This window comes from Thunnus thynnus, chromosome 7 (assembly GCF_963924715.1).
Source record: "Thunnus thynnus chromosome 7, fThuThy2.1, whole genome shotgun sequence".
NCBI classification, from domain to species: domain Eukaryota; kingdom Metazoa; phylum Chordata; class Actinopteri; order Scombriformes; family Scombridae; genus Thunnus; species Thunnus thynnus.
In genome coordinates this window covers 7547933-7561073 of record NC_089523.1, presented here as the reverse complement: position 1 = coordinate 7561073, position 13141 = coordinate 7547933, and the positions used below count along the sequence as shown (strand labels likewise).

The 13141-nt window shown below is 40.3% G+C and overlaps 1 protein-coding gene across 2 annotated transcripts; it reads right to left on the bottom strand.

Moving 5' to 3' along the window:
- Positions 1–1044: 1044 nt before the first annotated feature.
- On the bottom strand, positions 1045–12484 carry cab39 (calcium binding protein 39). Of its 2 annotated transcripts, XM_067594058.1 has the most exons (10): positions 12271–12484; positions 10716–10780; positions 8971–9126; positions 8666–8830; positions 7680–7798; positions 6853–7021; positions 4998–5057; positions 4345–4410; positions 3493–3636; positions 1045–3132 (listed from the first exon to the last, which is right to left on the bottom strand). In XM_067594058.1, the coding sequence occupies exons 3-10, from the start codon at positions 9082–9084 to the stop codon at positions 2944–2946; spliced, it is 1026 nt and encodes a 341-aa protein (XP_067450159.1). In that variant the 5' UTR covers positions 9085–9126; positions 10716–10780; positions 12271–12484; the 3' UTR covers positions 1045–2943. The 2 variants fall into 2 exon arrangements, with proteins under 2 accessions (XP_067450159.1, XP_067450158.1); XM_067594057.1 differs by lacking the exon at positions 10716–10780 and having other exon boundaries at positions 12271–12483.
- Between the last annotated feature and the right edge of the window lie 657 nt (positions 12485–13141).

Genomic DNA, 13141 nt, shown 5'->3' with positions numbered 1-13141 from the left:
TGGTAAATGGCTGCTGCGTCCGCTTACTAAACCTCGAGGATGGAAAACAGACACTGCAATGTGAGTGTCTTATGAATGCCAGATTATATTTTGGTTACTGGATTCAAGTATTAGTCTTTAATTACACATTACAAGAAGTCTTTTTCACCACAGAAACGTTGACTTGTCATGGCAGGAAAAGTCTAGGTGAAACTAATATTGTTAATGATGCATTTAGTGTCCCAGTCAGGCCAGAGAGCACTAATGTTCCAATAATGTTTAATGTTTAAATAGCTTTTTTCTCTTTCTTTGGTCTTTGCTTTCTATTGTGATGGTAAAGTTATTTCAGCAGTGGTGGAGTAAGTGAGTACATTTACTCAGGCACTACACTTTAAGAGCAACTTAACACCTTGTTGACTTTGCAGATTAACATTTTTCATCCAACGCATAAAGAACTTCCGAACATGATGCACTGTTATAGAATAAACTTCCCAACAGTATTTAAGAAATTGGCTCCAACTCAACCAGCTGCAACATTCAAATGGTGGGTATCACTTTTTAATAATGCATATTTTATTACAAGCTGTAATTAATGGATTTATTTATTTATTAAGTTTATTAAAGTCAACACCTGGGTTGCAAATTTGTAAAAACTAAGTTTGGCTAGTATATATCCTCCTTTCAAAGGAGCCAATCTGTATGACAACTTTTTAAATATTTAAGTACATTTTACTGGTAACTTGAACTTTAACTTATACAAATGTGTGAATGCAAGACTTGCATTGAGTATTTTTACATTGTGGCATCTCTACATCAACCACTGGGGCAAAGGTCAAACATTAATATACCAAGCTGATGTACATCACCTTATGTTAACACATCTGACAGATGAGCTGTTAAACCTGAACAAAGGAAGAAAATGACAACAGCTTTATTTTATTCCAAATGTTTTTTTTTTTCTTTATTTCAATTGTAGGGCCCAGGCCTTTTGACACTTCTGAAAGCACCCACACGCTCTATGCTGAAACTGGAGTCAAAGTCAGCATACAGCCATACAGCTAAGAGTTCAATTTGACATTTCAATGTTGTTTAATACTTGGAAAGAAAAAAAACAATTCCAGTACAACATCTTTAGTACAGCATCATGCACAGCCAGTGGAGGATTCATGCATGTTCAATGCGCATGGAAGAATTGTGGGCTATCTGAGTAGTGCTGTCTTCTGTACTGAGATGGTTTATCTGCCTGTTTGAATCTATAAATATGTCTCAATATATGGACCGTGTTGTTCACTGCAATTCACAATTTCATCAGTTTATCTAAGCGCCATGAGGACAATCCAACATGCCCAAAGTACTCTGCTACCCACAATGCTTTACACTCATAATTGTACTGGAATTATAAACCCTCTGGGGAAAGGCTCAAACATGAGGAGAAGGGGGAAGTAAGAATGATGTGCCGAGTTGCCAATGTCCTGATGAGCTCACCCCTGAAACACACTCACTGTGGGGCCAACATAACACTCTCAGGCCACCAGCGAAATGGTGACAATGAAGAAATGAAATTGAAGAGTGGGGAAAATCCCCCACTGTCCTCGACTCCAGTTAGATGATGTTGATCGCTCAGCACCTCACAAAGTGCACAAACACACAGGCTTTAATGTTTTTGTTAATGCTCTCCCGATCTCCTCCCTCCCCTTCTGCACCGCTCACACCGCTGTTCCATCCACCCCTGCACATTTTAGCAGCCTGAAAGATGCTCAAAATGCAGATGGAGAATAAAAAGAGGATTAACAGATCCAGAGCTAATACCATGACATTCCTCCGCTGTACAAATTGTTAATATCCTATAGGTTAGCTAAATGTGAGCTGGCCCTTTAAGTTATGTACAAAGAAACCCACCAGCAACCATTTCAGCAGTAAAATGAAATGCAAAAACAATGTCACTTAACTTTTTTGTTTTCTCTTATGGTTTAGAAAGTAATTTGATTACAATTAACCAAAAACGTGATGTTTAAGGTAATATATATAATATATATTCATATGTCAAGGTTAAACAAAAATCTACAAAGCAAAAAAAGGCATATGTACATGTTCACCCTATCCCAGAAAACAACAAAGAGACCCAACTCTGGCATTACCAAATTCATACCTTGCATCCCTCCCTCCTTTCCTCATGTGCTTTAAGTGCTGTGTCGTAACAAAGCACACAGGAGGTAAATGGTTCTGTGTGATGGCATCTGAGAGCTCGTCCCCACAAATCAGTAAAATGAACCACGGTTGCTTTATTGGATGAAGGCATAGATGCAAACTGTAGCGGTTGCTGTGATGCACGTGCATTTCCGAGTCTGTGGCACTGAACATGGGAGCCAGACTGGGCAGGCCATCACAGAGCCGACGCCGGGTACAGCCATGGATCTGTCACATTTCAAGGCATGCAACAAACACACCAATGTTCAACTTGCTCGTACCATTTCCATCACAAGGTTTTTAGCTGATATTCTTGCAGTATGTGTGTATGCATGTTTTTTTTTTTAATGTAATACATATATGCGTGTACACTTGTGTCGATGTCTTTTGTTCCTCAGTGTGTGCATCTATCAGGAAGTCTGCCTTACTTTTAATGCATGGATGTCACTATGTTTGATGGACTGTTGTGTCATTAGAATATACCTTACATATTTCAATGTGCAAGAAAGCAGCAGCATCTATTATTTTCTCTTGTTTCTTTTGAAGGAAAAAGACTGAAAAAGGAAAAAAAAAAAATCAAATGTTCACTGAGGAGCAGAGGAGCTGGCGACTTCCTGATGAGTTGATATGGGTACGTTTGTTTTTCATTTGTTTCCTCGATTTTTGTTCAGAAACCAGAACAGCAGCTGCTGATGGGTCCGTTAAGCAGACGTTGTCTGGATGTTGTTCCAGACATGGTCCTGGTGGCTCCCCCCCCCTCCACCTCTGCACTCTTTCTCAGGCCTCCTGGGGGGCAGGCCTCTTGAGGTCCCTGATCTGTTTGACCAGGTATGTCTTTTCATCATTGAACTGTTCGTCCTCCGTTCTGTCATTCTGGAACTTGCTAAGAAACTCGATGAGTTTGGTCTGGTTCTTCAGCAGGATGTCCAGGATGGGCTGTGTCTTGTTGGGGTTGGCCACAAATACCTGGTAGTGGAGGAAAAGGACAAGGTTGTTAATGTGTGAAGATATTGTGTGTTATGTTTGATGCAGATCATTTCTTTGATACAACTCTGAGGACGTTTGTGTCAAACTTGGCTTTTGTTTCCGGTCGTTGCAGCAAAGCTCTTTTTACTGAGAGCTGTAAGTAAAAATTACTCAAACTTTATAAATACATGAATTAGCCAGTTTGTGTTTGTGCTTTTCTTCCATATATTTTCCTGTGTTAGCAGAAAACACAACATGTAAAAGTAGTGCAGCTGGCATGTTATGAGCCCCTGTTCTTTGCCTCTAAACACTTTTCTGCCCGTCACAGACACACACCTTAAACTGTGCTCTGACTTTTACCTTAAAAACATGGAAAGCCTCAAACTGGATGTTGCGGCTCTTGTCCCGTAGCAGATTCATCATTAGTTTGAGATTCTCTGGCTTGCTGATGTATTTCGTCATAATGGTGAAATTGTGCCGGTCAAGAAGCAACTCTCCCAGTAACTGGATCATTTCAGAGAGAGAAAGAGCAATGGATGTTAATTTCACTTAAATTCCTTATGATGACAGACAGATTTTACAGACTCACAAGCTGCACGCTTAAAGCCTCAATCTGTAGTTTCTTTTGCTTGCATTAATGTTAAGTGTAATTAATTTAACTTATAGATGAAATGTGCATAATAATTGAAAATATTGGCCTTTTTTTACTCATATTTACCAACATTTTTGGTGTCAACAACATTTAACAGCATCAGAAATAAATAATAAGCCAAATGAAAAGCTTGAAAGAGATTCAGTCATTCATGTCATTTTGACATTAGGGGACCAGTTTGTTGACATTTGGTACAGATTATGGCTTCAGTCTGTCATGTCTGTGCAACAGAGCCATTAAATACATAACATTCAGATTAGGGTGAAAGTAGGCACTAAATGTAGTCCAAAAAAAAACAAACAAAAAAAAAAAACCCAACAACAAAAAAAAAAACAAAAACAAAAAGCAAGTGAAGAAAAAACTAATAAACATTAATAGCAGCTTTAAAAAGACATGTCAAACACTGTGCTCCCATCACTAGATGGCGCTCACAACAAGGTTATGGAGATGGAGTGGTTTTTGAGAAACCCAATACTCAGAAAAGACCCACCTTAAAATAGCTCTCTGAATAGGGTTGCACCCCTAGACCTGTTTACTATAGGACAACCCAGGGTCCTTACCTTGAGGGACTGCCTTTTAGTCACGTAGTTTTCAGAGTGGAGTAACTTCTCATATTCACTAAAGAACTAGAAAGAGAGAGAAAGAGGTAGTGAGAGAGAGAAGACAGACAAAGTCGTCGGGGGCGAGAGGGAGTCATCTAAATGTGTCAAATAATGGTTTTTCACAATTGCATCTGTGTCTTGTATCAAAACACAATGACAAGAAAATGAGAGATTTTCCCTCGGAGACTGACAGCTAATTTGTATTCACAGCCTGCAAATGATGTCCCAAATGGCTGGTTTGATGCTGTTAGGAAAGAGACTGCCAGCATGCCAAAAACCCAAAGTGCCACCATATTAATTAACATGTAACTCATAAAAAGGAGACGGCTTTCAAGTTTTTAGAAAGAGTCTAACACATAGAAGTCCAATAATAGGCCTAAGCTTTAAAAAAAAAAACAATTCATATTTCCATAAAGCAGTGCAGACAGAGTAGTGAATGATTGATGAATCATTCTTTCTTCCATTAATTTGTTGATTAATATTTTCTCAAAATGGTAAAATAATGCTACATTTAGTGTTAACTGTTTTTAATGAAGGTCTGAGTCATCTATTATTTAACTTTCAATGGTAAAGATACATAATGAATGGATTTTAGTTTAGCATGGACTCACTCTGTCATAATGTTGCTCCAGAAACTCTGCACTCAGTAGCTTGTGTCTTGTGAGGAGGTCCTGGAAAAAGACAAAACAGAGTATGAGCAATAATTTAGACATAATGGTTATGACTTAGCCTTGGATACGACAAACTCAGCAAAGGCAGAAATAATCCTTAGAAACTGTGACGCCCCTCCCACCGTCTCAGAGGCTGCCTCCTGGATTTTGGCTGACAGTGAAGGGTCGTCAGTGTAATATGGTTCACCTGGCCCTGCCAAGCTATAAAAGCTGTACTGGAGGGGGGGGGGGCTGAACTGTACATTTACTGCCAGACTGACAACTTATTGCTAACCTTTTCCTCTGCTCCGCTTTCATTCACCGTTATTCTTCTGCCGCTCGCTCTCTCACTTAGCCACTCACTCGCTTACTCTCTGCCCTATTCCTTAAAAGGAGTTAAGCTACCTGCAGTTTCCCAGGCAACGACACAGACGTTAACTCACGTTTCGAGACAGCGCTGCTCAGAGGCTCCCAAACGCCATTGATTTGCAAATGAATGGATATTTGGCGTTATTTTTGACATTTAAAAAAATATTTTTTGGCCTGGCGGGGGTTCTCGTTGGCTTGGCGGCCCGCCTGGCCTGTACTATTGTAGGGGAAACAATGGACTTACCTCTTGAACCTGACAAATAAAATTTAGATTTTGTTTCAAGCTTTGAGTCAATCCATGATTTTAACAGATTTTTTTCCCCTGAAAAGTACACGGCTAAAATATAGCAGGAACATATTTTTTAGGACATCATGTGCAAGACAGTTGAGTAAGAATAATAAAAATCCTGCATCACCTGCAAAGCTGTCACTGTTATGCATATTCAAAAAGATAAGGGTTATCTATTACAGTTATGGACTGTCAGTGCCAGATGCTTCAACAGCAAAGACATCCAGTTCAATGATCAGTTTCAGCACAGACAGCAGAAAAGTCCACACACCAGTCCATCTGCTCCTGCTGGTATCTGCACTCAGCTGGCTAGTGTTAGCAACCTGGCAGTCATGACTCATGACAGCTAACGTGGTTAGCCATATTAAGCTTTTCACTCGAAGTAGTGTTTTTTATGCACATTGTAATACGTTGATTTTCACATTATAGACATTTTACACATTGTACAAAAACAAAAATTCAAAAATATAAAAAGATGATATGATATATCACCCAGCCCTACTACCAAATATCCTATGAACTATGACTCTCCTAACATCCTATGAACAGTTATTTAGTTTAAGTGTTGTGAATACTAAATGAAGCATGATTTAACGTCTGCATGGTCCATTTCTCATTTTATTTTTACTCAGAAACTAATTTTAGTGGAAAGTATGCAAGATGTTGACAAGGTTTTCACAACAGCCATCAGATTCATGACAGCTCAGTGGTGCGTTCAGGTCTCTAATTCTCAGTATAACACTGTGTTTCCCATTATAACAGCTAAATCCTTAGCCTCCAAGTCTGTTTGAGTTGTTATAATTGCAATATCAGCAGCAGCAGCAGCAGCAGGTACTTGCTGCCACTGCATTGTCTAACTTGCTGTTTGAGCTATCAGGTGACTTACAACATTTCAAATTATTCCATGTAAACAAACCATCAACAGAGAAGTCATAGGAAGTGGGAAAATGGGGAGACTGAGGAGAGATGTCATGAAACTATTAACAGCACTTCTGCTCATCACTTACAGTATGTCAGTTATTATTTTTGAAACAATGCTTTGGATTCTTTTGTAAGGTAGTCACCGGCCTTTAAATGTAAGGAGTAACAGGTGTTTCAAAGCATTACTCAAAACAGAATATACTCAACTCCAACAGCTGAGCAACTGAGACAACTTACTTTGAAAGTGGCAAATGCGTCTGAGGCAATGTCGAATGTGGACATTTCCACATATCTGAAGAAGTCATAGAACTGCTCGGACCACAGCGTGATTTTGGCCAGCGGTTCATGTCTGATGCACTCCCTCAACATGATACCACAGTTTAGGGCAATCTCTGGAGACTCATACCTGCAAGGAACAGCAAGCAGCACAGGACAAGGATTTATCATTTTATAGAGGCTGCTACAAAACACATTCATCTATTGATGGCAAAAAATTGACAAAGAGCAACTCGATAAAGAAATTAAATCCACAGTGCACTGCACAAGGCCAATCACAATGGGAGTATTTGCACATGGTGTAGCTTCTCTCAGATCACTGCTTTGTTACAAACTTTTAAAGGGCATCACTTAGGCTTTACTGAACAAACACAAAAGAAGAAAGTCACCAGTCGTGTAACATTGTGTCATATGACGTGTGTCTTAGCCAAGATGTGCCAATACAGGGAGTGAATGTGATCAAGTGACTGCTAGTTTAGAGCATCAACGTGTCAAAACAGGGAAAAAGGAAAGTCGTGCATGCTATCTTGACGCCGTTGGTGTGCATCACAGCATCACTAGCCACATGCTAAGTCCTCATGTGGTGGTTTAGCATCCTCCAAGCTGCAACATATACTGTAGCTGTGGTACGAGTAAAAGGTGTATAATTTCCTTTCACATTAGGAAGTTGCTAGGTCTTTTAAATATCTGGTTCATGTTTGTTTTCAACAATATTTTTAAGTCAAGAAAAAATGTCCTTAACTAGGTATAGAGAGGGGAGCATGATTACTCTGTGTGTGTCTCCTTACCCTTTAAGCAGCATGAAGAGTATATTCTGCTGGGTGCAGAGGTACTCCACCGTGGGTGTCCGAGTGCCAATCTGACGCCTCAGGATGTTGTTGAAGATCTGAGCCACATCTTTCTTACCCTGGTGGTAACAGAAAGAACACATAAAAGGGTTGATAAAGCTGAAAGTCATGTATACAATACAGGTTACAATACAGACACAAAATGTTTCCACAACACAAACTGTTTCCTCAAACTATTAATCTAGGTGCTTTCTAGGTCTGAGTGGAAAGATGCTGCTATAAACTTAAGCCAAGGTCCTTTTTGAAATGTGACAGTCAAACTAGTCGCTAAAGGTAATTGAAAAATTACTGCACTTTTAATTTTTCTATGCTGTTTCAATGAAATTTGCTTTTCATTTTAGGCGTTTCAAGAATAGATAGAGAAAAGATGTCCTCTTCGGATAATGACACAGATATTGAGAATTAGCTACAAAAAATGTCAAACAAAAATCAAACATGCACCAAATGTGTGCACACATTTCTAAAATATCTGTTGAATAATTTCCATATTTCTATGATGCAGTCTTGTGATTTGCAATTCTTCACCAGCTTTTTTTTTTTTTTTTTTTTTTTTTTTAAGAGAGAGGGAGGATGAGAGAGGGTAAAAGAGGAAGGGAGAGATCACACAACACAGTGAGTCATTCTGTAACAGGGTGAGTCAGGGAAGTCCACAGCAGCAGTTACCACACAGCACCAGTCTGACATATTGCAGGAAGACGTGAGTTTACCCACATATCAACATAGGCTTGTCACGAACATCCAACCATCCTCATTATGTAAGTCTCAAAGTTTCAAAGCATATGCATTTTTCTTTCATGTTCATAAGACACTGTGTGGACATGTACCACATATAAATTTAGACCACTTCACTACACACCTACTTAGTGTTAAATGTCTGCCACTATATTACCCCTTAACACACTTATCAAAGACACATTAGTTCTTACCTCAAAGTCGATGAGCTGCAGGTCCGCTATCAGGGTGCTGAGCAAGCCACTGTTGTAGAGTTCCTGGGCTAGCTGGGCCACTGCTTCTGTCTGGGGCTCCTTCTCATTAGTGCCATAGAGGATCTCCTTCATGGCCACCAGGCTCTTTGACACCTCCTCTGTGGCCTGAATATGCACAAATAAAACACCCAATAACAATATATCCTCACTCTCTACCCTTGGAGGAAATAATTGACATTTTACTGGTGGTTTATCCCTCAGTAGAGTGAAGAAAAAATAAAAAAAATGTACAAGATTCACCCTACCTTCTCTGCCTTTTTGTCAGAGATGTCATGTTTCTCAAGCACTGTCATGCTGTCCTTAAGGTTCTTGACGATGTCCGCCGGCGACTTGTGGGACTTGCCAAAGGGGAAAGGCATGGCGGAGAGTTACCACGAGCTACCAGGCAGCGGACTGTCCACCTGAGGGATGGAAATGTTAAATTGGATCAGAGCCCCTGAAAGATGGAGGAATGTAAATGTTGCTGCACTATACAAAATAAAATGCTAACTGGTGACCTACTATATCTAGGCTCTTTGACTCTATCCTCACAATATCTATGTAATACTCTGTTCAAGCTAACAAGATTTATGAAGCTATAGTAAAGTGCAGAAGTAGGTCATAGGAAAAGAAGGTGATAACAAATATACAGCCTATGACTTGCAAATGATTCATACTCATAGTCAGAAGTCATACTCATGCCAACATAACAACAGTATCATGCAAGTCTGGACAAAGGCTGACAAAACAGATTTTAGGGATGATAACAGTAGATACAAGACAAAACATATTATCACTAAAGGGTGAAGCTTCATCAAGAACCTCTGCAAAACACAAGTGTATAAGTTTACACCAACTGCAGGTATGTAATTAATATAAATGTCACCCTCTTTTCTCACTGAACTCTCACTTTAACTACCACTCCCCTACTTGTCACTCACTTCTAATGGGCTGAGTATCTTGTCAGGCCTTGTGTAGTTTCCATTTGTTTAGTCCATCTTTAAGACCTAATACTATTCTTGCTCTGGCGTGGTTATCTGGAGCAAAGCTGGCTTGAAGACAGGTGCATTCCAAGTATGCAACCATTTCTGGTCTTAGATGCTAGTTAAGTCCTGTGTCTCATTAAAATACAAACCCATCGGAGGAAAGGGGATTTATTTTTATGACTTGTGACCATCATATCTTGATCTGACCTTTACTGCGTCACTGAACAGTCGTATAATCTGGCGCAGACTTGTGGTCATTGTCAGTAAATGATTAACTAGGCAATGTTTACTGTGACATAGGCCTACTTACACCATGACATGATGTCGTCTCAGACCTTTGTCTGACCCACTCCCTGTACAGTGACTAACATATCTAAGTGAACACATCCTCACATTACTAAGCATACTGTACTTTCTTATTTATGTTATTTAGGTAAAAAAAAACACACCCTTTGAGTCTGCTCTCTCACCCCAGATGAAACTGAACTGAACTACACAGACCTTAACAAAGGCATTAGGACCAACAGATGTGACAACCATATCTCACAGCTGCTCATTTAACTGGGTTACTAAACAAGGACCCTTATCTACACCATTCCTTGACCCACCCATCCACCTTAGACACACTATGAGGCAAGAGCCAAAGTTTTCTGAGCAGATAAGTAGGCTGAGGAAGACTGAGCCATCACAACAAGCGTAATTAGCAACATGTCAGCCTAAATGTGCTTCTTTGCTCAAACAATGGGTCATGCGGCATGATTACATGACCTATTCAAAGTGCCGAAGACATGACAAAATATCAAAAATAGAATATCAGAAATATCAATAAAACCTACTCCCAACAATCTCAGTCTCATGATAATTTTAGCTCAAAAATGATTTTCATTAAGCAAGCTGCTACTAAAGACACATGTTTCCACTGTGGTACTAAACGTTTGCCACAAAACATTAACACTAGTCATATAGTCACTTAAGAGGAACCCATTAAACACTCAGAAGCTCTGGTCTAACAGTCTGTCACTAACCTCTTGTCTTGTAAGGATCTCTAACCTCTGAACCCAAACCCTGGAGCAGTCACAGTCTTCCTCTTCTGCTTTGACAGGGAGTCCACATTTAGAAAGCAATGCTGCAGCCAGGAATATAAACCAAGCAGCATCGAAGTGGGAGGTGCAGTCCACCATTCATATATGATGTGTCATGTGTGACTGCGCTGAAACACAAAACCTGTCCCCGGTTTCACTGGCGACCCGAGTTGTGCTTGCTCACATCTCCATTAATCTAGACGCACCTCAACTTCGCCAGGTGGCCAAATCCGTCTTTCGCACAGGTTAATGCTCGTTAATGTAGACAGCAGGCAGCAGAACCGCTTCAGTATCAGTGACCCAAATAGCAAGGCAACACATATGGCAGGTTCAAAATCAGCTGCTAACCCGTATCTTGATGTTAGGCCAACAAACGTCAGCGGTGTTTTGGGCCTCACTTATCAACAGAATGACCCAACATTGCCTAAAAGACAGAAAGAAAGTCCAAACCTTCCCGCCCGCCGATTTTCTCAAAGGAAATTACTGTCATCCTAGCCAGGATAGACTTTACCTACCCATGATGACAACAGCTATTGGAGCCTTAAATATTTTTACCCAGTAAAACAAACAAACAAAACAGTGTCTGAAGACCCCTCAAACGTCACCCCCACCCTTCAGCCCAGACAGCCGCAGATACTCTGCTATCATTTGACAGCAAGCTAGAGACCACTGCCAGCAGCTAGTATATTGCTAGTCCAGTCATCAAGCATATTTACAAGTGTCACAACATACTCCAAAGCCCTTTCTACCAACTGTTACAACTAGTATAACCTAAAAAAACCTCGTACAAGTTGCAACCCTGCGGCGCAGTAAGCTGGCCAACATGAAGCTGGCAGTGAGCACCGCCCCTCTGTATTATATCCATGCCTGGTTTGTGATGGTGTGAAGCCTGCCAACTTTGCGCAATGCTAACAAAATGGATACGTGCTCACTGAGTTATTATGTGTTTCGCAAATGCAAAACAACTTAAACTCTAAGCCGTAGTGATATTTGTGATTCAGTTATCGTTATCTTTACTTGACAGCTTACTATTTATCTATTTGTAAGCTAACGCGGCCTATATTTCAATCACTGTCCGCCTAACAACAGTGCTGCTGCTGGCTTGTAAAAGTGTGTGTGTGTGTGTGTGTTGTCGGCACACAGAAGGCCTCGACAGGCCTCATGCTTCCAAACAATTTTAGTTGCTTTTGCTTATTTTAAAATATCTACGGGTGTTGGACGTGCATTTATGACAGCTAGTTTTGTAACGTATCCAATATATGTAACGTTAGTTGGCTAACTTAGCATACCCAGGCCTGGCAGAGGCTCCCCGCGCTAGCCTGCACACTCAAACCCATGTCTGACTTTAGCACATCATCAACACCAGGCTCACTTCTGCTAAAACGTTTCTACTTACTGATATGCCAATCAAGCTAACATTACCAAATATAGCTAACTTAGCTTAAGTAGCCTTACACTACAATGCTTGCAAATATTGATTCATGATACAACATAATACCTTGTGAACGGCGTTTTCACTCGTTTCCCCCCGATTTGTCAAGATGGCAAAAGGCAACTCAGGTGCTCCTTAGAACAGAAAGTGCTTTGTTTTCCTTGCTCGTCGTCTCCCCGTGTTTCTACTGTGGATAAATGTGCGGATGTGTTTCCTAGTTCCTCCTCTGAGCCCGACTGGTAACGTTAGCAGCACAGTTGTTGTCACTGTAGCAGCGTCTACCGCCTCCTCTGGCCGTCTGGTGTCATGGCAACAGTGGTTTCACGTTACGTCACTGGAGCACGGACACAGTGTGACCACAAGGTGCTGCTCGAGTTATCTACACAAAACATGAACTGAGCAGACACACTACCCAATGTCACTTAATGTCTCCGTTGTATGTAAACCAAAATATTTGAATTTATCGGTCTATCGAGGAAAACTGATGTGGGGGGAAGCAGACACAGTGCCTCAGTATCCTAATCAAAGAAGCACCGTTACAAGGCAAGGCAAGCTTAACTTAGGCTATTTTAATGTAATTTTTAATTGAAGCACTTTAAATGTACTTTCCATGAATCTTAACTTTAAAAAGAATAACAAAAAAACTGTAGACTTGAACACAAATGATGCACATAATAGATACTACAAGCGTAATTACTGCTGTAAAACTTATTGTACTGTGACCTACTCATGGCCTGATTAACCTGCTGTAGGGGCCCACCCCCATTCTTCCTCCTCTCTGTGCATTGCATATATTACTACAGGCACATTGTGATAATTCAATTAAATGTGCATCATGTAAGCATTGTCAATTCTAGTTTTACTTTTAAGACTGTAATCTTTAAAGATAAATTTTGACACAAGGTGTTTAGATCAAGCCAAAATTTAAAATTGTGTA